The 23996-nt window shown below is 38.8% G+C and overlaps 1 protein-coding gene across 4 annotated transcripts in view; it reads right to left on the bottom strand.

Annotated features, from left to right (window-relative positions):
* Positions 1–23996, bottom strand: part of KIT (v-kit Hardy-Zuckerman 4 feline sarcoma viral oncogene homolog) — a 79381-nt gene that overhangs the window by 25021 nt on the left and 30364 nt on the right. For 2 of the 4 annotated variants that reach the window (XM_008579152.1, XM_008579150.1), the window contains exons 2-7: positions 18115–18384; positions 14703–14984; positions 13531–13667; positions 9353–9521; positions 5205–5394; positions 3087–3202 (exon numbers count right to left, since the gene is read on the bottom strand). In XM_008579152.1, coding sequence (XP_008577374.1) covers positions 3087–3202; positions 5205–5394; positions 9353–9521; positions 13531–13667; positions 14703–14984; positions 18115–18384 — 1164 coding nt within the window. Of the gene's footprint in view, positions 1–3086; positions 3203–5204; positions 5395–9352; positions 9525–13530; positions 13668–14702; positions 14985–18114; positions 18385–23996 lie in introns of all 4 variants that reach the window. The other 2 variants (XM_008579151.1, XM_008579149.1) reach the window with 1 other exon arrangement.

Consider the following 23996-nt stretch of genomic DNA (forward strand, 5'->3'; position numbering starts at 1 on the left):
TTCAAATCTATATGTGGAATTTTCAAAACAAAGGGATTTTTCAACAAACATTTAACCATTACAAATCAAGGATTTTTCACTTGCATTTCTTACGGCTGAATCTATTAAGCAATTATGCATCTGTGTCACTGAGTAAAAAGTAGCCCAAATTTTTGCATTAATACTAAGCATTTATTATTCTGATTTTTATCAATTCTAAATTTTGTAGAACCCAATTCCTTTCATCCTTCAAGCTAAGCTTATTTACAGAATAAACCATACGATAGATCTGCATATGTAACTGGCTCAGCTAAAATGATGTGAAATGGACACATTTTTTTTTTGGATGGCTTGCTGATATGGGGATCCAAACCCGTGACCTTGGTGTTATAAAGCTGTGCTCTAACCAACTGAGCTAACCAGCCAGGCCCCTCAAAATGGACATAACTGTTCCAAGTTTGAAATTTTAAAACTATTTTGATTTTAAAATTTAACAGAAAAAAATCCTACCCCATAGAAGTGTTAACTAGAATTTTTTTCAACTCCCAAAAAAGAAAATCGACGAAGAGCAACTGGGACACACCTCACAAGAGGCAGACGGTTTAAGGTCCACACAAAAAATGGTAGCTGTCAAAGTATTTAGCAATCAAGAAATCCAGTCTGTTAGGTAAGTAAATAAATGCCTTTAGTCAGTTTACTGTTTGTTACAAATTGTCATCAACGGAAAGACTTCCCGAAGAGCTTAACCAAAGAGGCACAGCCTACGTTATCCTCATCTGGGTCCCCAGTCTGATGAAGCAGGAGCTCAGAATATGCTGGGTGGAGATTGGAGACTCGGCCCCAAATATAGAAAAGGCCTCCTACTAACGTGTATCCAAGAAGGGATCATTTTGGAAGGTGAACAGCATATCCTACATAGTTTCAAAAAGGTAAGAGCTCAACAGCAGAAATGATTAAAACTGATCCTGTAGGGTGGGAAATTAGCCTGGTAAGTAAAATGGCAATTTTGCCACACAGAGAAAAGTTGGAAACATCTTTCTGAGGTCAATGTCTCAGGACCAACTGGCAGACCACACACTGGCAAACTGAAGCATGAAGACAGGGGAAAAGAGACACATCAAAATGCCCCTTTGGCCTTGAGGGCAGGGAAAGAAAGATACACAAAGCACCTGATTTGATAACATTCCCAACGGCATAGAGGTAGGCCACACCCCTGATCTGCTGTTACTGGTTCACAGGAGGTAAGTACAGAAACTGAGAAGAAGCATTTAGAAGGAGCAATGTGACAAGAGTCATTTTTATATCTTTTGAATCTAATATATTTACAAAACCAAGCTTGTATTTTTTATGTCTTTTTTTTTTTCATTTCACTTTACTAGTTATCGGTTTTCACTGTATTTTACAAGAAATATTGAATCATAACTAATTGGGAATCTTGGGGGGAGGGGGGTAGGCCTTTACCATAGATAGGCTGAGAAGCACTACACTAGAATACCCAAAATAAAGTTCTGTACGACCAATGTGCATATACTTGCAAGGATATTGATTTACCTATAGTCATCTCTTAAATTAGCTGAATATTAACATTTTCCAAAAGCAGATAATTTTTCCCGTGTATAATATACTAAACTCCTTTAATTAACATCTGAATTAATCTAGAGATATTTGAATTGAGGGCCAATGAGATACCATATAATCAAAACTGTTCCAAAGAACTGAGTTGTTAATTAACATGTTTCCCCTTGGAAAGGGAGCATTCGGTGGTCAAACAAGTTTGGGATACACGCTCCATTCCACAGCCCCCTCCTAGGGAGGCAGAACATATGTCAGTATATTAAGGACTCTGGGAAGGACTGTCATAAAGAAATATGCTTAATTACACGAATGTGACCCTCTTTATCTAAACTCATATTAACATCTTATTTAAGAAACACAATTTTTGAAATGCCGATATATTAAAAAGACTCTAGATTAGCAATCAAAACCTGTCCAGATATCTCTCACTAGCTGTTTCTTTTCTTCATTTACAAATGGATCACACTACCCACCCCACCCTCCTTGCTGAGCTGCAGTATCAAATGCGAAAGTTATATAAAACCACTTCATACAGCAGCTAAGCACCTCAGGGCAAGGAACTGGCACCCATCCTTTGTTCCCACACCCCTTCCTGTAGCCCACCACACAAAGTGCTTGGCCCAGTTCCCAAGATGTTCTCTAGGGAATATTCCAGGTTTTCTCCTCATCTCCCACACCCCAAGGATGGCCAATTCTCATGGTCATTTATCGTGTCGCTCCCTTGGAATTCCAAGTCTTTGGAGGTCCCCCTTGCTCTGGCAGGCATGGTGTGGCAGGTACCCACCAGCACCTCCTTAGAAATGCAGACCCAGAGTGGAGCCAGGAGGAAGCCCTGAACTTGGCAAAAACCCCAGCTGGTTGGCGACCATGCTCCCTTGGCCTCAACCTCTGTGCAGACATCTAAGAAGTTGTGGGAGTGGGGGGCAGCTGAGACCACAGCAGTGCAGGACTCAGGAGTTCAGGTTCCCGTGACCACAGCCACCCTTCCAACCTAAACCACCTGCTACCTTCTCCCACAGTACACGCATGATACTCAGCAGTGACCTGTCGATCAATACTGCATTTGTCTTAGTGGGAGAACAATCTAAACGCAAATAATACCCCTTCAGAAGGGAAAGCACTGTAACAAAGAAATCACTGCAGGGCTTGATAGCATCTCTTTCCCACCTAAACACCATAATCCAGCTCCTATTCAATCTCTGGCTCCCCATTTCAACAATCAATAGTAATACATTTTCCCTCAAACAACTATTACTTTCAACTTCTATGGCTTCTCTGTTTACTTCGGAGGCAGTACCCAGAATCTGAGCGACTTCGACAAGGTCATGTGGTCAGTGAAATGTAGGACAAGGAATTGGTTTTCTTACGTACTCTTCTAGCCACCAAACCACAAGGTCTTTGTTAAGGTTAAAATGATCATGAAACAGTATTTATAAGGTACACAATAAGTTCAGTTCTGCAGCTGTTACAAACATGAGCCACAACTTAAAATAATAAGAGATAAAAAGATAAGGGTCCTTTGTTTTACTTACTGTTCACATAAACGTTAAATGTCACAGAAGCATTGACATCAGAATTGGACACTAGAAATGTGTACGTGCCTCCTTCGGTCCCTTTTAACCTGGTTAGATGAAGTTCACTTACATATCTACAAAGAAACGACAAATCAATCACCTGTGGATGGGCTGCCTTGAGGCCATGTCTTTTTCACAAACTCATTTAATTCAAAATCCAAATTAATGAATACAAACACACACACATATATATTCCATTTGGTGGGGAAAGGCCATCTCAGCATAAAGGCAACCTCACAGAGACAGCGGCCTCCCCTTGGCCCCTGGCTGCCCTCGTGACCACTTCCTCCTCTGCTTTCCCTCTCTACAGTGTCCTGAACTCTCCTGCCCTTAGTCCACACGTCCACCGCCTTAGCTGACACGCAGGGCCCACTCACCCAGGTCAACACCAACATCCCCTGGTTTTCCTCCTACATGGACACTTCCTCCAGTGTCTGTCTGCTGCAGGATTTGCTGTTCAAGCTTCTGTTTTATAGCAGGGCCCCAGATCTGGCTGTGTAGACTGAGCACTGTACAACCCTTATGGGAGTTACTGCCCTGGGCAGTCACGATCCATCTGGCCCACATGCGCCACACACAGCAGCCCTGTTCAGGCTCTCCCCTCGCACTCCACAAGCTCCCAGACCAACAGGCACTCTCACCCTGACAGCAGGCTGCTTGTGCACAACTTTCAGTCTTTACCTACAGTGCAGACTTCTCTGTCCTATGCCTCCTACACAGAGCTATTTTCACATCCCCATGTCCTCTGCCTGCTAATAATGACTCACTTCTGCAACCTTCTCCCAAGGACTCTCTTTGGGTGCTTGGACCCACTTGGAAGTTGGCCACCAGCTAGGTCTACAGCCATTGAATGACTAATGATGGGGAAGTACAAAAGCCCAGCTCAGATCCTTGAGGATCAGACCAGTGCCCAAAACTGCTTGGCCCTCATCCTTCTAGACTTCCTTTCCCCTCCCCATCCTGCTTCCCCTACTCCCTGGCAGGCCTCTCTCTGCCTTCATAAATCCCCTGCCTCAGAATCTCTGTCTCAGGTTCTGCTTCTAGAGGACTTGGCCTAAGGTACTTCCTAGCTGGTATCTCCACTCGAGGTCCCACTGTCAACCTCAAACTCAACAAACCACAACTGAACTCACCATCTTTCCTCAGGAACCTGTTCCTCCTCCTCCTCCTCTTGAATGGTAAGGCTTCCCACCACCCAAACTAAGAGCATCTGCAGCTCCTCTGTCCTTCTCCTGCCTTCTCCATCACCCAGTCTTAAGAAGGTACCCTGGACACCTCCCAAAACCACTCTCTTCCCTCCCACCCTTAGTTCTGGGCCCAGGACACTATCATCTCTTACCCGTGTTCTTCCAGCCACAGCTCCTGACTTAAAAAATACACAAACTCTACTCAGGCACCTTAAAAAATACACAAACTCTACTCAGGCACCTATCATCAGCTACTTGATCTCGGTCAAATTATTTCACCTACCTCGGTTTCCTCTTCTATAAAGATAAGGGGAAAAAGACTTCCTACTCACAAGGTTTGTAAAGACTAAAACTACTGAGTTAATACAGGTAAGGTATTAGAAGCATGCCCAGCAGAAAAAAAGCACACACAGCTCACATAAAGTATTACTATTGCTACTATTTTTATTGTAACATTGCGAGAATCAAATGAGAGGTCTGATATAAAAGAACTTGAGTTCATTGGCTGGCCCAAAGCTACTTAATGGTTCTGTTTTCTTAGAGTTTTAAGAAATGATTAAAGGTACTAACTTTCCACTTTCTCTGGAAAGAATTGTTTATTGTGTCCTGAGTATACGCCAGTCACTGACTTGAGCTAGCTTCAGCCCCTCAGAACTTAAGAAAAGAACTATCCTCCGTTTTACAAATGAGAAAACTGAGGCACAGAGACCTGTGTGTGCTCTAAACACAGCAAAATGGAATACCTGAGTGAGGACTCAAGAGGCAGCCCAGACTTGTTTCTGTACTAGCTGTCTTCTCATGCATTTATGGGCTACAGAAACAGGACCTGGAAAGCCCAGTGGAAAAGGGAGGAACACATGCAATCCCCAGGGCAAGGCTCTTTTCTTACCTGATGTTACTTTCATTCTCAGACTTGGGATAAGCTTCCCATTTATCAGTGGAGGTTATGTTCATATAAACCCACTGCTGGTGTTCAGGTTTCGGGTATGCCTCGTATTCAACTATCAAATCTACATTTTCTCCATCTTTTACAAATATTGTAGTGTTCATCATGGGGAAGATATTAATGAATCCTTTATCTAATTAGAACAGAGATAGACAGGAAAAAACTGTTATCCACAAGTACCCAGCAAAAAACACAACCTCATCTTGGAAATACAAAGATAATTGATTTCTAGAATTAATTGGAAGTAACAAGTAAGAGAGTCTTAACTAGCCACTGTTTTTTTTTTCTCTTGTAGAATCACTGTCATAAAGTGAGAAAGGACATACTCTCGAAATACTCATTCTGTCATCTCTGTCTCTTAAGCAATTCTCTTAAAGATCTATCACCACCTTAAAAGTCTTCTAAATCTCTTAGTCTTGATGTTTATTAGGTTAAAAAAGCATTTGGACTAAACAGTTAGCCCATATCCCAATATAATTATATGTGATAAGAAGGAGTCATAAATCAAGAAGAGAAAGACAACCCTAATGTTTAATAAAAACATTAAAAGAATGTCATTATTCAAAGAAAAATAAATTTAGGTTTTCTCCTTATATCATATATCACAGATTACTCAAAAACAGCATTTTAATAATCAAATCATGTTTTTAACTAAACAACAGAATTAACTCCTACCAAACTGCCTTTCTACAGAGGGGCAGTTTTCTAGGCAACAGAAAAGAAGCAACAAAAGAAAAAATCATAAAAGAAAAATTTGAATAATGAACATTTTAAAATGCCTACATAGTAAAATTAATTAAGGCAATGGAGAAAAGAGGATATTAAAATATTGTAGTAAAAATGCTTAACTAAACTAGTAGTTAAAATAAGACATCACTTTATTAAAAATAGCAAAGCTATAACAGCCAGCCACCAAAAAAACCCCCCAAAAACTAATTTTAAATAAGCTCAATTTTTCAAGAGTGGTAAAAGCAGCACACTGAATTACACACTGTAAACTGGCACAATTCTTTTAGAAAGCATTTAGCAATATAGATTTATAAAATTATCTATATTGTTTTTATTTAATCCTGTAATCTCCATTTGAGAACTCTTCTTAAAATGGGATAAATAGCTACACGCAAAAAGAAATGGTATTTGCAATAGTTATAATGATTTTAAAAATGGCAAAATAGAAAACCAGTTAAATAAAATAATGCAGCCCTTAGAAGTGATTATACAATATAATAGTAATATAAGAGCTTGAAAAAGAGAGCAACAAAATAATTGCCAATATTATTTTTATAGCCACCATTTATGGAATGCTTACAATGTGCTGAAGACTACTCTAAGCATTTTAGCATACATTTCACTTAATAATTATGACAAACATTTAATCTTATAATACTGAGAGATGGACTTATAACCTCTAATTTATAGATGAAAACAATCAAGGCCATAAAAGCCACATAGCAGAGCCGAGATTTGAACACAAGTCTGTGAGAAGCTAAGGCTGGCCTCTGCTACAAATAAAAATTTAAATGATATATCAGAATCTTAAAAATGGTTATATCAAGTTAGTGGGATTATGAAAAAGTTTTAATTTTAGTCTTCTACTTAAATTTTTTTAATTAATGATAAAATTTTAAATTAGCACTTATTAACTTTTGTGCTGTGTTTAAATATATTGAAGTCCCACATGAAGCTGTGATGTTTTTACTGCTCTTTAGTTTCTTATAGATTCAGAATCAAAAACAGTCCAACTGACCTTTGTCCACTATACCAATTTAAAAAAGGATTTTTCAGGTGAGAGTGAAAAATCACCCAAATGAAACTGGAGATGGATACCACCAACCTGTTCTATCACCTGAATCATAAGTGATATTCTCTCCTGCCATTCCTTAAGCTAATGTAGGCTCATTTTGAGGGAATAAATGTTTCATCTGAATACTGCATTAAATTTACAGGTTCTCAAGGTCATAAATTAAAAGACAGTACTTCATGCAAAATATTCAAATATTTCAGACACTATTCACACTGAAATTATTTCTCTCAAAACTACAATACACAAAATGCTTAAGTCCTCGTGAGTTTTCTACAGTCTAGCTTGCTCAATATAGTGTTACGTCCGAGAGTAGAATATAGCTTCAAATTGGTGAAGCATATTATTAGAAGAACTCCACTCGGGTTGTTTTAACAGAAAGCATAATTTTTTTCAAACAGTACTGCCTTAATAAGTTCATGATACATTAACATTTAATCAAGTGTAAACTCTATGCGTGACCCGTCTATAAAACCTGCCTTTTCTCCTTTCCACGGTTAGACTATGTTTCTCAGAAGAGAAAATGCAAGCAGAGATAAAGCAGCGTGCTGGAGGAAGTTGAGTGGCAGTGCCCCCAACTCAAAACCAGGTCAGATTTCAACTGCTCTTGCCATAAAAACAAAAACGGGTAACCATGTGAGATGATAGATATGTTAATTTGCTTCACTATAGTGACCTTTTTACTTTACGTATCACATAACATGCTGTGTTGCCTTAAATATACACGATTAAAAAAAAAAAAAAAAAAAATCCAGGCTAGGGTGATCCCAAAGCCTTGTTCTATACCATGCTGTAACCAAATCTGACTCCCAGCCCCTAAAAAGTTACTCTTCTCTTTGTCTCTTCCTGTTCCTGTTCTACCCCAACCTACTCCCCAAACAATATAAAACCAGATTCAGATTTCATAGCCACAAGTCTTTCCAGTCATACAGTTACATTCTTGGAAACTGATGAATGGATTTTAAAAATCAGATTACATACAACAATATGCTCAAAACATCTTTACTAATTGCTTTCTGGAGCTGAAGCTGATATATCAACATGCTCCCTAATCAACTTAGCAAATTAGAGCTTATGGAGTTTAATATTTTAAAAGCACAGCCTTCTATTAAAATTAATAAATGGCTCACAATCACGTTTAGGGACAATGTAGTACACCTTCTGTGAGGTGACGGTATAATTGTAAGTGAAGTGTCTTTTTCCATGTTCAGTGAGATACTTTCCATTATAACATGCACAGAAACAAAATTTTATGAGATTATTGGGGGATAAATCCCAGAGCTCTACCACTGCTACGTAAATTACTGAAGAAATATGGGGAAGGGGGAAGGAGAAATAGAAAACAAACACAGCGTCATTTTATCCTTGGCTCACAATGAAGAATTTCATCACCCTGCAAGTACTTTATTAAAGTCAAGCACTAAGAATATGGTTGCATTAAAAAGATAGGAAAATAGACTAGATTCAAACAACACTAAAAAAAAATGTGTAAATGAAGTAATTTTAAAATAATTATTGTTCTCAGGAAATCAAAAACATTAAGTAACTCACTACGTGATGCTCTCTTTAAGTAGATGCTTGGAAAATAAATGTTTAGTGAGATTTCTAGAGCAGGGCAGACAAGGCTAAACCAATTGTGCATATAAGGTGATGGGGCTAGGCAGGGGACAGACTACCATGTTCTAGTTTATGCTCTGGAGTACCAATGACCTATGCCCCAATGAGCCTCCTTCTGAAAGGTTTATGCTATAATCTTTAAGGTTTCAGAATTCGGTGAGATGGAGGAAGTGGAGAGACTAGGGGGAGAAGCCAAATTTAACCCTTACTGCAAATGAACTAGAGTGAGTGGGTGGTAAGACAATAAACCAAAAGGTAGAGGTGCCCCACACCAAAAGATCCAGAGAAATACTTCATTTGTGTTCCATGACAGAAAAAAATCTACATCCATTTCCAAGCTCAAGTCACTTGGCAAGGGCTAGAATTTCTGAAAAAGCTCAACTTGTATTTTGTTTGTTTGGTGGGGAGGGGAGGATGGGAAGCCCAGAGAATGACAGGTCTGAGCAACTTCAGTAACAGCTCTCCACTTTTCTCTGTTAAAATAGTAGAATTTGCTTTTGTGCTCTAGTTACAAGAGGCTACAACGATAATTTTCATTCATTCATTCATTCATTCGGTGATAATAAAATTCTAAAAATCTGTTCAACATTCAATTTACATAAAAAGGAAACTATCTAGTCATTTCTTCTTGCACTATTGCCAGTAATTTATACATTTCCCTAGAGATATTTACCGACTACTTCCAAGGTGGTTGTGACATTTGCTGATCCAAAAGTATTATTGGCATAACACATGAACACTCCAGAATCATTAACTCTTGCTGAGCTGATAGTCAACGTTTCCTGACGTTCATAATTGAAGTCACCCAGGTGCCAGCTATTATGTTTTACCTGTGCTTTAGTCTGCTGGTTTCAGGAGGGGAGGAAAAAATATCAAAGATTACCATGTAATTTATATTCAGGATCTTTCCTAGATAAATTAAAAATAGCAGCAATTAACTTCTCCATATTAGCATTCCTTTTACACTACTTAAATAAGAATAATAAAGCATCATGACAAGTCTGTCACTGGAACACTTCATATTACAGGATTATATTGAAAGACAGTCGTTATTAATGATTGGAAAAAAACACAAAAATTCATTTCCTAACCATAGCATATATAATTCCAAACTCTCTGCAAAGCTAAATTTTAAAAGTTACTATATATGAAATATGAAATACTGATATTTTATAATGAGTCAGCATACTTGTGTCATATCAACATTTCCTGTTATATACCTTTTTCTATTCCATAAACCAATGATTGAAAGAAAACACCTTGCTAATAACAATAATGTCCTATTCTATTAACATTAATATTAGCAGGAATAAAAATAGAATCACAATGTCTACAACTAACTTGGAAATTCATCCTAAAGTTCTTACTCAGCAGAATTTTGACAACTACTCAAGATGGAGTTTCAAGGCATATGAGACATATAAGACCAAGCCCCAAATTACTTAAGCATGAGCTAAAGAGAAAAGGTTGTGAATTTACCCTTGTGATATTGCCACCACACTCTTATTATTTGTCTGCAGATGAGACATGGAGAGATTTCTTGTATTTAAAACGTCATGGGAAAACCATAATATAAACTACAGCAGCTCTCTGAAAAGATTAAGGAGTCGAATATAGCTTTCTGCATCTTCCAAATTTTCTGTAATGTGCACACATTCCTATTACAACGGAAAAAACAACAACTAAAAAAAGAAAGTAAATAGGAGCTGATACTGACATGGAATGAGATCAAGGGTGACTCTTTGGCCAGGCTATGGTGAAACTACTAGAGTTAGACCATCTGACAGTACTGTAAATTAGAACAATCCTTCTGGAAAGCAACCTGGCAGTATGTTCGTACCCACTGATCATCCCCAGCAAATTTATCTCAAGAAAATAGCTCAACAGGAAACAAAAGCTCCAAGATGTTGACTGCAGTGAAAACTCAGAGATGACCTTCATGTATACCAGGTATACGCAGCAATGAAAATTACAACTATGTAAAAAATAAGAGATGCTCATATTACTTAAAAAGCATAATGAGTGTACCTTAAAAATGCAACCATGTGATAATACATATGCATAAGGGAAGAGAGAAAAGAAATATGAAAAAAAAAAATTAAAGGCTGTGTAGCTTTTATAAGGAGTAGCCGCTTGTGACTACTAAGCACTTGAAATGTGGTGGTCCAAACTGAGTTGTGCTATAAACATAAAATATTTTCTAGATTTCAAAGACTTAGTAAAAAAAAAAAAAAAAAAACCGTAAAAATCTCATTAGTAACTTTTATGTTAATTACACGGTGGAAATGATAATATTTTGGAATATACTGGGTCAAATAAAATATATAATTAAAATGAATGTTACCTTTTCTTACCCTTTGTAATGTGCCTACTAGAAAATTTTAAATTATGTATAAGGCTCAGGTTATGTTTGTTACACAGTTCTGCTTTTACCTGCGATGGTGGGATTATACCTATTTCTCTGTTTTCTAATGTTACTTTATTATATTTTTGGAAATTTTTTTACATTACAATAAGCAAACACGAAAGCTGACTGCCAAAGGTGAATGCTTCAAAATAAAAAGAGAAACCTGCTTTGCTGTTAACTAACTGCGTGATCTTAGGCAAATCAAGGACATCACTAATATCAGTTTTTGTTTCTAAAAGGATATAAGGGAACAAAAGTGTCTTCAAAGGCTTTTCCATTTTGGAACACTCTGTAGATTTGAAGCTACCCACTTTTAAGGGATTCTTCTAATAACAGGCAGAAATCTGCCATTTCACGGCACGAGATCAATTGTTAAGAAGACGCAACAGCAAGGTGAAGTTACATTTTCACAGTGGCCTTTCCCAGTCCATGGTTTCACAGACTTTTCTACAAAGGCAGAGTGACACTGAACAGGTAACATACCAGATTCTAGATTTAAGGTATCTTCTTTCTAGTTCTTTTAAGAACCCAAGAGTCCACAATAGGGAGCTAAACAGGAACACTGAACTTGTCAGTGCAGGAAGGACTAGCTTCATCACAATTGATGCAACATCAACACCCAAACCCCAAAACTATAATTTAGGCTACTGTCAAAGATCACAACTAAAAGGAAGCAAAAACACTAGGGTTTAGAAGCATTAGAAAAACTAATCAATATTTTATCCTAAATTTCATTTTGAATTAAACTGATTCTAAATGGTCAGAATCAAATATTACAGATTTTAAAAATAATTCAATAGTGCTAACAGCATTCCAAATTAAGCCAAAACATATCAATAAAAGATTCATGGATGAACCTTGGCAGATAGCCATGAGCCCCATCTGCAAGTCACACATCACATATTGTTTGCACGTGATTTGGTCTTCCTTAAACCTTGGAGGCACACACTGGGATTTCCCCAAAGAGCTCCCAACACTGAAGGCTTATCTACCAGCACCAGTGGATTAATTGGGAATGGCATGCAGGGCTCCTGGGAAAAATGGTTCACAACAAAACTGCCTGGGGCAATTTAATTTCTCTTCTCAAAAAGGCTAATTTTCAACTTATGTAGAGGCTCGAATACACATGGTCCAAATTGTTCTCTCATCTGAAATCAAGGATTATAGAAAAGTCAATTAATAGGGGATTGTGTTCTGTAAGGTTAGCCAAAAATCTATACACAACCTATTATTTGAATTACATTATATGATAAGAAAACTAAAACTTGTTTCTCTGAGCCATTGGTTTGAAAGAACAAGTCTATGGTACAATCCATTCTCTTAGTCAGTGGTGGATTCATTTAGCAAGATGCCATCCCTTCACAGGTCACCCATCACATGAACACCATCACAATATTTCTGTATTACGCTAATCACCATGGTTATTTGTTTAGTAAAGAATTCTTTAAAAAGGTGTGAATTTGCCAATGTTGAATACAAGGCATGAGGAGGAACAGAACAGGAGGAAAATCAGTATTTCTTTTTTCAAGAAATGTAATGTATACATGCGCAATAAAGAAAAAACACTGTGACAGCTAATAACTAGATGGCCAAATCTACTGGAAACTTGATCAATGGGAATTTTAAAGCAAAATACTAGGGAAATTAAGACAGCTTAAAGACACTGATATTAACATGAGTGTTTAGAGAGAGAAAAAACTTCAAATATAACTGGCTAAAATTTACTTAAGATATGCCTAACAGTATCTGAGATATAACAGGCATTGAATATGCATTTGTTAAGTGAATGAGAACCTAAACATGTCCAAATGTTTCAGATTAAAGATAACCATTTTATTAATAGCCACTAAAACAAATAGAAAACCATTAGCAACTTAATCTCAGGTAACCAGTCTCAAAGGAGGAAATCAGATCCATATGAAAAGAAACCCATCTCTCAAATGGATAGGCCATTTTGTGGGAAAGGGAAGAGGTTTCTGGTTAATATATGAGACCATTTAATTTTTTTAAATATGACGGGAAAAAATTGGCAACTCTTTCCAATATTTTAAATAATCTGGCCTGAACAGTATCAATAGCAGCTTTAAATCAAAGTATGTATGCAGTGAACCATTCTTTTTAAAAAAAGTTCCCTACTAAAGTCAAAGAAACAGCATGAAGTAATTACATGAGTCTGAAGTTCTCCAACTTTCTCAAAATAAATGTACAAAAATGACGTTTGTTTTTTTACTCATAATAAATGTACATATCTTCATATGGAGGTATGAAAGGGGGAAATATACATCTTAATACACTCTGAAATACACATCTTAATACACATCTTAATCCCACCTCTGACAGACATACCAGCTGAGTCATCCCTAGCACAGACTTTTAAAGAAAAACCTTAACATCTCCCACACAGAACAACCTATTGACAAGAATGAATGAGACAATTCACTCACCTGACTGCTTTCTAGTATCCACATTGAGTCCACGGAACTAGACACATCTTTTATTGTGCACGTCACTGTGAATTCTTCCCCTTCCCTAAGAAGATAGCTTGCTTTCGACACAGACACAACTGGCACAGCTTTGAAGGCTAGAATAAAAAGAAAGTGGTTCTCAAATCATCTTTTCTATGATAGCATGAAATTCTAGCATACCATTTTTCCTCAAATGTGTACTTACTTCATCGTCTTTTAAATAAAATACAAAATATGGTACTGACCTATCTGTATTACTTGGGTATCTGAAGACATTGTCAATTAAATCATGCATCCTTCATGTAAATTCATTAATATTGAGTGAAAAAGATAGGATGTCTACAGTGAGACTATAATGGTTCTGAAAAGTGCTTTTTCAAAACAGGTAGAAGCCCTTGCATAGCAAAGCAGCTTTAATCTTTATCTGAGGTAACCTTGATGGCTTCATGAAGATGTGGTCTACAAATAATTAAATTCTTTTAACTAAACAGGCATCTTTCCCATGCATTGTAAAAATACCTTGTTCGCTTCTGAAAATCCTAGGTTTAAAATAATCAAACATTCCTAATTTCAATAAGCATACTTTTTCAAAAGACTTAATAAAAAACTCTACGCAATAGCTAAATGCCAACTGATGTTGAATTAGATGGTCGCTGAGGTACAAAACCTTGATAAACTTCCAGCTAAGGAAACATTCTATATAATGCCAAAGTAACAAGTTCCATAGTCAGTCTTTCCTTTTCAGGTCTTGAATAGTTTGAGAATGCATTAAAATTAATCAGCTGAAGAGAAAGTCAATTCACGTGTCAACAGTAAATCAAAGAATGAATAATCTGTATGCTAATCTTTCAAGCTGTGTAATTAAAGCTCCTCCTACCTCAAGAAAAACTTTCCCAGTGGGTTTTCTTGGAAGGAATACTTGGCACAATTATGAAACTTTGGGGTGATGACCTATGCCAGTCCAACTAAATGCCAATCTATGGCAGACACACGCACCTCTGCTAGAGGCTGCCATGGACCAGTCACTTGAGGTTAGGACTGTGAAGTAATTTACAAGCAACTGATGTTATTTTGAAGCTGGGGAACTGAGCTCCCTCTTCCTTAGATGAACATATTCTTGTTTCCCAGAAGAAAGAAGGAAAGGATAGTACCTGGCCTCACTTTAAGGATGAATTTGTCTGACAGCACCGACTTGCCCTCCTGGTCGGCAGAGCAATGCAAACAGAGCCGGTGGTAGGCGCGTTTCACACTTCTGATCATGATGCCGGTCTTGGGATTGGGGACAAACGTCAAATCACTGGGAAGAGGTTTCCCCTGGCACCCCTTGAGGGAATAATTGGTCACCTCTGGGTCTGTCAGAGGACAGCGGACGAGGGTATCATTGTCTTCTTTCCCATACAAGGAACGGTCCACAAGAAAAAGCTTTGTAGGATCTATAAGTATATCAAAAATTAGTATTTTGAATGGCTGTTCACAGACACTGAAAACATTTTTAAAAGATCTAAAATGTTGCCTTTCATGGCAGCAATCCCTAGTGGCCCAAATGGCTACTGATTTTTTTCTGTGTGAGCAAAAGCAAAATTTATCCAAAAATAGTACTAACAAGAGTTAAACTTTTATTAAACATTTTCCATGTATCAGGCACTGCTGCAGATTGGATGTCCCCCAACCTCACTGAGGCTTAATCCCCACTATAACTGTTGAGGGTAGGAAACCCTGTTATGGTAATTGAAAGGTGGGGCCTTGAAGAGGTGATGAGACTGTAGGACCATGCAGTAGTGAATGGATTAATAATGGTGGTCAGGGGCGTGGTTCTGAGGGCTTTCAAAGGAGAGTGAATGAGGTTAGTCTCTCCCTGCTTCCATCGTTTTCACAGTGTGATACTCTGCCATCACTGTTGCCACCACCAAGGCCTTCACCAGATGTGTTCCTCCCTGGACTTTGGACTTCCCAGCCTCAGAAACTGCAAGCAATAAATTTTGTTTACTTTATAAATTATCAGTTCCAAGTATTTTGTTATAAGCAACAGAAACAGACTAATACAGGCACGAAACTTGGACCATTACACACTTTACCTCATTTAATCTTGAAAACACCCTGATGTGATGGGTATTATCATTATCACTATTTCATAGATGAAACTGAGGTCTCAAAAAAGCAACTCTCCTAAAGTGATGTAACATAGAAACAGCTGAATAGAACTCAGACCCAGGTCTGACTCTGATACCAAAATCTGAGCTCTTAAAACCCTGGGAATATTTTATTACTATAGTTACTCTTTTTCTACAACAGGTAACACTCCAAGGATCATCACCTATGAAAAAGCCAGCCTGATGATTCCTATGAAAGACAGGGAAGGTTTCCTTTCATCTAACCTCTCCATGTGGGACCCTTTCTAGAGTTTCCAGTCTCCAGAATCTTTCAGCTTCTGAAGAGAATCTAGAAACTCTTGGCAGGCCCCTCAGTACAATTAACATGTAAGGCTCACTCTATTCATATTCCTCGAAAGAAATGCATAGATATAACTTCTGGGAATCAAATAACCTCAAATGCACAGGGGGAGCTTCTAAGTTTCAGAGAAGCTGTGGCAAATACTTTATTGTCTGAGCCAGGGCACTTATGAGTGAAAGGGGACACTATTAATCATTACTACCAGGACACCAGGCACAGACTGGGAATGGCTCAAGCAGAATGCGACCTCATAAGAGCAAAGGCAGACCTGATTCTGTAGACACAATATGCTGCCATCCTCTACTGTGTACTGATAGTACCAATGTATACTTAGGCTGACAGATTACTTTCAAACTCTTGTTTCTATATGGTTCTTTCCACCTGGAAATCAGTGTTCCACATAAATGAATTTGACATCATTAAAATATACTTTTTTTTTTTTAAAAAAAAGATGACCGGCAAGGGGATCTTAACCCTTGACTTGGTGTTGTCAGCACCACGCTCAGCCAGTGAGCAAACCGGCCATCCCTATATAGGATCCGAACCCGTGGCCTTGGTGTTGTCAGCACCGCACTCTCCTGAGTGAGCCACGGGGCTGGCCCTAAAATATACTTCTGTTTGACCATTTAATTTTGACTAATTTTGAAAAAAATTTTTTCCAAAATTAACTATGCATCTCCTGGCCTTACTAATTTATTCTATGAATAAATTACCTCATGATGGTCCAAGGTCACAGTGATTTTTCATCTACTCTTTCTCAGTTACTTGAATCTAGCGCCTACAACAACGCCCTGCTCTCCCTCCAAACATCTGAGATCAGTAATAATTAAGGATAGTTTTAATTTACAGAAGATGACTTCCCCTATTAAGAAACTCTGTGAGCTCTGTTAGAGTGATTTGGCTAATTTGGCAGTTTTCCTCATTTATTCAATTGTCTATTCATCCTATTAATAAGCATAATGGTACTTCATCACCACCTGAAAATTACAGAATTCCTTCTTGAATGTCAAAGAACAGCACATGGGTTGGCTCAACAATTACAGAACCACACGCTGAAGCTAAGCTGTGACTGACTGGTGCAGTTTCCTTCAGCTACCCATCTAGGAAAGAAGAGGCACAGTCAATTTCGTGGCCACCTTCTCTACAGTGAACATGTGAATCAGCTTTATTAACTCTTGAGAGAGCATGCTAGAATTTACACAAGTCTGGCTCCCTAACAATAATTATGTAAGGAAGACAGGGCAGGTAACCTTATCCAAATACTGCAGTGAGGGAACTGAAACCCGTCATTCCTTCACAACACCGTGGATAAGGCCTCCTGCCTCGGGCCTGTTGCAATGACAGCCCAGTCCAGGTACAAAGCCAGGACTAGCAACTAGGACTCTTATTTCTCTTCCTGCAACTTGGTATTCTTCTAAGCTGTCAGTACCTCAGTTTTTACTAACATCAACCAAAAGATACACCCCTGCCCAGCATATCTACTCTTGACAAGCCATTAAAAGCACAAACATTGGCGAATCACTAAATTTGTCACAGAAAGTGAGGTATAGAAATCTAACTATCATATTTCTTTTTCTTTTGTTTCAAAGAGGTTACAATTTTTTAAATGAATCAACTCTACAAAAAAAAAAAAAAAAAACCCATGAAAGATATGGGATGCTTAGCTGACCAAGTTATTTTTCTGGAATTTACTCCCTAAGAGTAGGCCAAATCTTTTGAAGTGCTGGTCTGTTTAGGCCTTTAGAGGCCTTTGGTTCCCTGAAGTGTTTTTACTAAGTGGGAGTATCTAGTATCTCAGGGCATTAAAATGCAGCTTTCCCAAAGGACCTAATTTATTCTCAGGGTTTACTCAAAGCACCAGGACAAATGGGCTAAACATACCGTAATCTCATTAGGAATAGTATCACAGGCTTGCAGGCCTCAGCTGGGGTCATACCCAAAGCCACTGTGTATCAAAAGATGGGGAAACCAGCAAAGAAACACTTGTTTTTGGCTTTCCAGACTCAGCCAGTAATATTTTGTCTGTGGCTCAGGAATCTATATGTCATCCAAAATTAAGAACAGGATATTACATTCTCTAATGCATAACATCAAAGAAAACTAAGTGTTTACCTCTAACAAACACATAAATGGAACTGCTTAAGCCGCCTATGTTGGTGCACGTGTATTTGCCTGTGTTAGTGGCCTCTGCTTTTTCCATGATCCATTCATTGTTCTTATTCTCACTCATTTGATCCAGGATCTCAAAAGTCCATTTGACAAAGCCTGGATCGGTGCATAACAGCCTAATGTTGTCACCAGCGCTGACTATTAATTCTGATGTTGCTGGATGGATGGATGGTGGAGACAGTTCCCCTGGACTCACAGATGGTTGAGAAGAGCCTGCCAAGAAAAATGAGAATAGTGTTGAGTATGATCTTCTTCCCTAGTGAAATAAAGCATTTCTTCCAATATTGAGTTCCATCTTCTGTGTACTCTACAATAAAAATAGGACAAAGCTGCCCTGCTATTTATGGCTGGAAAAAGAGTTCTGTCTAAAGTTTCTTAAGCCCATCTAGAAAATTATTTTCTGCAACTCTCAATTAATCCTAAGGGTCATATTTGCTGTCGAAGCCAGGATTTGCTGGATGCCTCAGCCTTCTATGGGTTAAACACACAACTGTGTCATGTTTCCATTCTGAATATGGGCTGTCGTTGTAGCACTGACATTCTGACACCCATCTTAGAAATAACAAAATCTCACACTATGAAAAAAAAAAAAACTGGCCTGTCACTCTTTTGGCAGGATGTACATGACCATGACATAGCTTGGCTTTTTCTTAAAGCTCTGTAAATTATTTCTATATAATTCTCCTTACATGGCAGTGTTCATTAAAAGGACTATTCACGAGTCTCCACACTATAAGGCATAAAACAACAATCCCATTTTAAAGATAGGCGTCCTTGATAGGAAACTAGTTTATATAAAGAAGCATACTTTAAACTCTCAATATGAAACTTGGCCCTTAGAAAATTAACAACAGCCAGTTCATTCATTTATGCATGCATGCATCCATTTATTCAAATATCTGTTCATTAATTATGATCTGCAAAAGTATCATGCTCAGTGCTGGGGAAAAGTCCATGGAAGTGTGCACATGGTACTTACACACACTTCAAAGCTCAAAGGACAAACTGCTTAAATGCCAGAATAAGTGAAACACAGCTACAAGATTTAACATTAAGTTGAAGAAAAACTAAGAGGCAGGCTGGGCCTTCACCATATAGGAAGAGGCATAGGAGAAGGAGGAGACAGATGAAGAAAGGCTAGCACTAAGGTTGGCACATGAGGCCTTTAGAGCCATAAAAAACCAGACTGGCTGAAAAATAGTATTCCTGGTGGAGAAGGTGAGAGGTAGACTAAGTAGGATAAAACCAGATCATCAAGAGCCCTGAACATCTGGGTGCAAATACTTGGAATATACCACAGAGTAGACTCACTACAGGTTTTTCAGGAGGAGAGTGATATACCAGAAAATCAACTAGATTCAAGGAAATGAGTGAAAAACACTGGTCTGTAGGCAGAAGTGATGAGCTCCTATAGTAAAGAGTTGAGAACAAAGAGGAAGAGATGCAATATATAGACAGAGGAAGAACACATTAATGGTTCCAGTGGAGTGGGGGGAAAAAAAATGTTGATTCACGGACGACCTGCGTGAGGGGGCAAAAGGAAAGGGCCCTGGTGGAGATGGGCTGGGTGACTTGTTAATAGAGTTCCCTGGGACTTTCAATCACTTCTGCAGGATCGCTGGGAAATGGTCCCTGAGCATCAGATTTGTTCCCCCTTCCACACACATACAAGGCTGGAGATGAGCACTGACCCAAGTTCCTAAGGAGGAGTAAAAGCCACCCAAGCCAGGTAAAGAAAGGGGCAGGTGGGAGGCAAAGGCAGCAAGGATAAGTCACACACAGGAAACTCGCCACCATCAGTTCAGGATGGCTGGGGGTGGGCAGATGGAGACACGATCAGAAAGGGATTGAGACAGGAGAACAGAGACCTGCTTACAGGTGCTGCCTGGTCAGTAAATGGACTTCTCAGCAGTAAACTGCTTACAACCTGAAACGCAGATGGTTGTGGAATGGTGATGACTTGTTAAGTTAGAAAAACAAAATCAGATCATCAAAGAAAGGGTCTGTGGAAAAAACCAAGCAGCAACCTTAAATGGCTGTTCCAGCCAAGAGGGAGTAGAAAAGAGTCAGGAGAGACTAAAAAAACAAAACAAAACTAAACAAAAACCACCAGAAAGGAAGGGGAGAGGCTAACGAGAAGTGCCAGGAAGGCAGTGCAAAGGGAGGCTGGTGGTTCTGGGAGTAAACGCCAGGAAAGATCACAGGAAATGAGCCAAAGTCCCCTAATTTGGTTACAGAGACCTCTAGAAAGCCAAGAATACAATTTCGGGTAAAAGCGGGAATTTCTGTTTGCTCCAGGGTTTCAGGCACCAAGTGTAGACCTTTCCTTGGATAGCTATGGCAGCAGAAGACAAAAAAAAAAAAATTTATAGCCAAGCAAGGCTAAACAGTAAAGAAAATGGGAGGCCTATTCACATGTGCAGATAGCAAGAAGAGTCTGTGGACAGTGACAGACCGAAGGTGCTCTGTGGAAGGGCCGAAATTGTTCCCCACAGATGTGTGTATGTATAGATTGGTCATTCTCAATCCCTGTTTATTATCCAAATATTTCAACTGGTGTCATCAATGGTAGCCCCATTATGTCCCAGATACAAAAAGCAAAGTACATCCCAGATCAAAAGACTCCCAGAAGCCTTGATTTGCAGAAGAAACCAAGAAGGTCAATTATAATCACTGATATTTATTAAACACAGACAACGTGAGAAAAAGTGCTACAGAGTGAGACTACCTGTGTGCACGAGGCTCGGCAACTAAATGGAGCAGCCAGAATACAAACATAGACACGGAGTGGTTAGGATTATTTTCAGAGGTGCACAGAGTTTTAAATAATGAAAATGGAGGCAGCAATAAAAGGAGATGCTATTATTTCAATTACTTATCCCTTTTACTCATCCACCAAGTAAATATGCATATTATAGTAAATTTAATCGAACAATTCTTAAAGAATTTATACTGCAACATATTTCAATCAATTCAATTTTCTCATGAGTCAATCTTAAGGACGTACATAGATAAATGCAATTCAGTCAAATAAGTACTGCTGACTTCCCGAGACCTACCATGCAATGTAGTCAAGTCCTAGCTGTGTGACCTAAAGCAGGTCACTAGAACTCTCTGTGTATAACTTTCCACACTGGAAAATAAGGATAAAAATACGTTCACCTCATAGAGTTCTTATGAGAATCAAGTGAGGTAATACATGAGAGGAGCTTAAAACAAGACTGGGCAATTTTTAATAAATTCTACCTATTCTTGTAAAGCAGTAATGCATTTTAGCACACTAAGTAGGAGTTTGGCTCTTGAGTTATGATGGTCTAGATTTGCATCCTGGCTCTGCCACTTACTAAGTGTGCAACCCTTGAGCAAATTGCTACTCAGCTTTGCCTCAGTTTCCTCACCTGTAAAGTGAGGATAGTAACAGCACCTGTTTTATAGGGCTGTTGTGTAAAGCACTTAGAACTGAGCTTGGGCACACAGAAAACACATAATAAATTTTAGACACACATTCTGGAAACAGAACCTCTTATCACCCCTCCACATCAGTCTGGACTTGCCTACTTCCCATGTACATGAACAGCTCCCATGTCTCCCAAACATGTTCCTGTCTGACTTCTCCCTCTCCAGCAGCAAATCCTAGCAATCTTTCCTTCAGAGCCTCCACCACGCATCCTTGTAATCCCTTTCCACTCCTGCTGTCCTACCCTACACTAGCCATTTGTCACCTCACGGAGAGACAACATCCTCCCCTAAAAGATCTCCCTGCCAGCTTCCACCCACCCCACCCCAACTCATCCTACTTCACAACCCTGAGATCCCCCAGCCTAAAACACCAGCTTTTTAACAACTCCACCACCAGCCTCAAAACCATTAACAGAGGCGGTGGCAGCTAACAGTGATGTCACCTACAACTTAAAACACACTTTCCTGGGATTAATTTCTAGCCATTTTCTTCAGACCCACCCTGCCTCCACTTAGGCTGACTGGCTAAGGATCCTGAGAACATTCTTCATCCCTTGCCGTGCCCATCTTTCTGCCCATTTCTCTTTGGGTCCCTAGGACACACCTACTCTGCCAATCTACCTCCTTGTCATGTGGGAAGCCCAGCAGAAGGCAGCCTCTTCATGGATGCTGTTCCCTAACCACCCCAGGTCATGATGACCTGTTCTCGCTAAATCCTCTAAATCCTCGACACAGTCAGCCCCAGCCCCCATTCAGCTTGTACTGATGCTCAACAGGGATCTATATCTTCCCTCTCACACCCACTGCAACGTCTCAGAGCCCTCAGGTAAGGATCCTAACTTGTACTTTTTACCCTGGCACAGTCATATAAACAAACATTCCCTTCAAAATCCCTGAACTTATAAAAGATAGAAGGGGGCTGGCTGGTTAATTCAGTTTGTTAGAGCTCAGCCTTATAACACCAAGGTCATGGGTTCAGATGCCCGTTCAGGCCAGCCACAAAGAAAAAAGCCAAAAAAACCAAAAATAAATAAATAAAAGAAGGGAGGACAGCTCCTCAACACCCAATCCCTACAACAGATGTCAACAGTCCACTGCCTGTCCCCAGAATATGACATATGTCACCTCTGCTGTTTTACCAAGAAAAGACAGCAGCTTAATCCATTAATTAAAAACAGCTATAGATACCTCCACAGAGGGAATTCCAAATTCAAGATCGTTAGTTTAAGCTTTACTTCTAGAGTCTTAAAAAATAACTTTAAAAATAATTACCACCAGAAGCATTCAGGGTCTTATTTTCAAAGTAAATGATTTACAAGTTCGACCCTTAAACTCACACTATAAAATAAAAATAGATCTTTTATTAGGGTGGGGATGTGGGTAATATTTATTCTTTTTTTCCTCAAACTATCTTGAATGTTGTTGTAAGATTCATGTTAAAGAAACACCTCTCAAAAAGGTATTCCAACTGAGCACAGAAATTGCTCTGAAAATTCCACATTTTAAAATGTGTCTAGGTACACAGCAAGTTCTCAACAAATGTTTGTTGAATTGTGTTTTATCTGCATCAGGATTTTTTGCGTTAGCAAACGTACTTCCCTAATTATGTTTGGCTAAGGCTAATATTAAGAGTTGTTTTCTATTCCCTGAACACATGTTAATTAATGAGCCAAAAAATGATAAATGGCAAACTCCACCACTCTGGGGACCAACTTACTATAATGAATGATGGCTCTAGGCTAGAAACTCCAGGAACTATGCAGTAAATGCTTATCCCAAGTGCCTTGCTAAGTGCTGAACCTAGACCTTGCTCTCAAAAGAGCATATGAGGGATAAAGGGGGCACTTACAGTCAACAATGCAAGATTTTAATGATAGTTTATTTTTTTAAAATAAAAGCCAATATACCCTCTGCTTATAACCTGGCTTAGGTTATGTCTCCTCCATCACCAGTATAAAATTCAACCATCCCCAAAAGAACTGGAAGCAGGAACTCAAACAGATATTTGTAACCTGGCTTATGCTATGTCTCCTCCATCACCAGTATAAAATTCAACCATCCCCAAAAGAACTGGAAGCAGGAACTCAAACAGATATTTGTAACCTGGCTTATGCTATGTCTCCTCCATCACCAGTATAAAATTCAACCATCCCCAAAAGAACTGGAAGCAGGAACTCAAACAGATATTTGTACACCAACATTCACAGCAGCATTATTCATGATAGCCAAAAGGTGGAAGCAACCCAAGTGTCCATTGACAGATGAATGAATAAATAAAATGTCGCATATACATACAACGGAATATTACTGGGCCACAAAAAGGAATAAAATTCTGATACATGCTACAACACAGATGAACCTTGAAA

This window comes from Galeopterus variegatus, unplaced genomic scaffold (genome assembly GCF_000696425.1).
Source record: "Galeopterus variegatus unplaced genomic scaffold, G_variegatus-3.0.2 Scaffold1823, whole genome shotgun sequence".
Lineage (NCBI taxonomy): Eukaryota > Metazoa > Chordata > Mammalia > Dermoptera > Cynocephalidae > Galeopterus > Galeopterus variegatus.